The sequence below is a fragment of the Dendronephthya gigantea genome, unplaced genomic scaffold (assembly GCF_004324835.1).
Source record: "Dendronephthya gigantea isolate DGI-Jeju-01 unplaced genomic scaffold, DenGig_1.0 000590F, whole genome shotgun sequence".
NCBI lineage: Eukaryota > Metazoa > Cnidaria > Anthozoa > Malacalcyonacea > Nephtheidae > Dendronephthya > Dendronephthya gigantea.
This window is the reverse complement of record NW_021163600.1, coordinates 22,044-24,272: the sequence shown is the minus strand read 5'-3', so window position 1 is coordinate 24,272 and position 2,229 is coordinate 22,044. Positions and strand designations below refer to the sequence as shown.

At 38.5% G+C, this 2,229-nt stretch overlaps 1 protein-coding gene across 1 annotated transcript; it reads right to left on the bottom strand.

Annotated features, from left to right (window-relative positions):
- Positions 1–805: 805 nt before the first annotated feature.
- On the bottom strand, positions 806–1,678 carry LOC114543913 (uncharacterized protein K02A2.6-like). Its single transcript, XM_028562712.1, has one exon. It carries the CDS (start codon positions 1,676–1,678, stop codon positions 806–808), a length of 873 nt encoding a protein of 290 aa, XP_028418513.1.
- Between the last annotated feature and the right edge of the window lie 551 nt (positions 1,679–2,229).

Below are 2,229 nucleotides of genomic sequence, written 5' to 3'. Positions count from 1 at the left end.
TACCTGGACATCTGATTTCCTTTTATAACGACTTTTCTCATCTTTCTCAATGGCTTGAGCTACTTCCGATGGCATCCATCCAGGAGTACCTTTGGCGAATGTTACAACTGTTGTTTCATCGTCATTCAAAATACGGCTTATTCCAAAGTCTGCCAATTTTATGTGACCTTCGATATCAACCAGGACGTTTGAAGGTTTTAAATCTCTGTGCAATATTCCTTCACCATGAAGAAATTCAAGTCCTGATAGAATTTCCCTAATCATTCGTGGACCATGCTCTTGTAGATGTTCAATACTGCATGCATGAACAAGTCTCTCAAGTTTTCCTCGCAAAGATCAACAATAAGATACATGAACTCATTGCCAGAGTGAAAATAACGATAGCTCACTATAAATGGACAGTTTTTCGTTTCAATGAGACTCATAATTTCCTTTTCGTTTTCAACTGTTTTATCCTCACTTTGTGTTGTGTTTTCTTGTCTTGATCTAAATCTTAGATTCATTCGGATTGCAAAGTATATCTTTACTATAAGTTCTGATATTACAAAGAGAAGCTAGGCTATTTATAATACATACAAACCCGGAAGTAACTAGCCGGATGCGAGATATACAACATCCTCCTTTCTTAAAAGATATATATATATATATATATATTTTTTTTTTTCTTTTCCTAAATTTTAAAAAACTTATGATCTAAAATACTTATGCTGAAATTGTCTTTATCAATTGTTCTACTTTATCTAATTTATTTTAATTCTATTTAATGATATTATCTACTTGTATATTATTCTGTCCGGCTTCTTTACTATGCGACCTGTCTCACATCACCCTGGTTGCCTCCACAGGCTGCACGATTTATCAGTTCAGGTGTCTTTTGTATATCAGGCTTGATTAACTGTCTATTCCTCCGTAACTGAACTCCGGATCCATCCTCTGTAATATAAGAACGAGGAGTTGGTCCAAAACCAACTACTCTCGCTGGACTCCACGTTTTGTTAACAGGGTCTTGAACTTGTACCGCTTGATTTTGAAAGAGATTTGGCTTCTCCTTCGAATCCCTGTTATATAGATTTACTTGTTTCTTTTGTTGTGTTAATAACAAGTCTCTGGTTTCGTACCGATCGCTTGGTGGATGAATCTTTACTGGTAATGTTGACTTGAACATTCTTCCATTTAGTAGCTCTGCTGGAGATTTGAGTGTTGTACTTAACGGGGTAGAGCGCAACGACAGTAATGCAAGACTAGGATCAGCTCCTGATTCCTTGCATTTCAACAGGATCTTCTTCACAGTTTGGACCTGTCTCTCAATGAAACCATGCCCCTTTGGGTAATGAGGTGACGAAGTGACTACTTTAAAACCATATCTCTTCGCTAGGTCTTGAAATTGGGCAGAAGTGAATTGAGATCCATTATCACAAATGAGCGTTTCTGGTATGCCTTGCTCAGAAAATATCGATCTAACCACATTAACTACAGTGGTTGCTGTTAAATTATTTAATTTCTTCACAAATGGAAATTTCGAGTAATAGTCAGCAATAACAATGTACCAGAAATTATTTACCTTAAACAGGTCTGCGCTCACAGTATGCCATGGTCTTGGCGGTACTTCGCTTGGAATCATGGGTTCCTTTTGCTGTGAATTCTGGAATTTCTTGCAGGCACAACAGGACGCCACCATACTCTCAATCTCTTTATATATACCGGGCCAATAAACGCAGGATTTTGAACGGAGTTTGCACTTCTCCATCCCTTGATGACCACTATGGATTTCTCGCATTATCTTCTGCCGGAGTGATTCTGGAACAATTATTCTACTGCCTAAGAATAGAAGTCCTTCTTGGATAGAAATGTCATCTCGGTTATTCCAGTAAGGCTTTACTGCTTGCTGTATTTTCTTTATGCTATCAGGCCACCCTTGTATAACTTGCTCGCTGAGTATTTGAAGAGTTCCATCTCTAGCAGTTTCTTCTTTTATCTGTTGGAGCTCGACAGGTGGAAATTCTACTAGATGATGAATTTTCACACGCATTCCTGGGATTTCGTCTCCCTTCCTTGGTGACAGTCTCGATAGGGTATCTGCCTGGCTTGTATTTGATGATACAACCGTATGGTTGCAATCGTAGAAGCATTTTTGAAGTCGAGGAGGTGCCATGTCGAGATTTTTCTTCTGGATCTGTTCCAAAGGACGATGATCACTTTCCACAACGAATTGCCTCCCATATAAGTAAG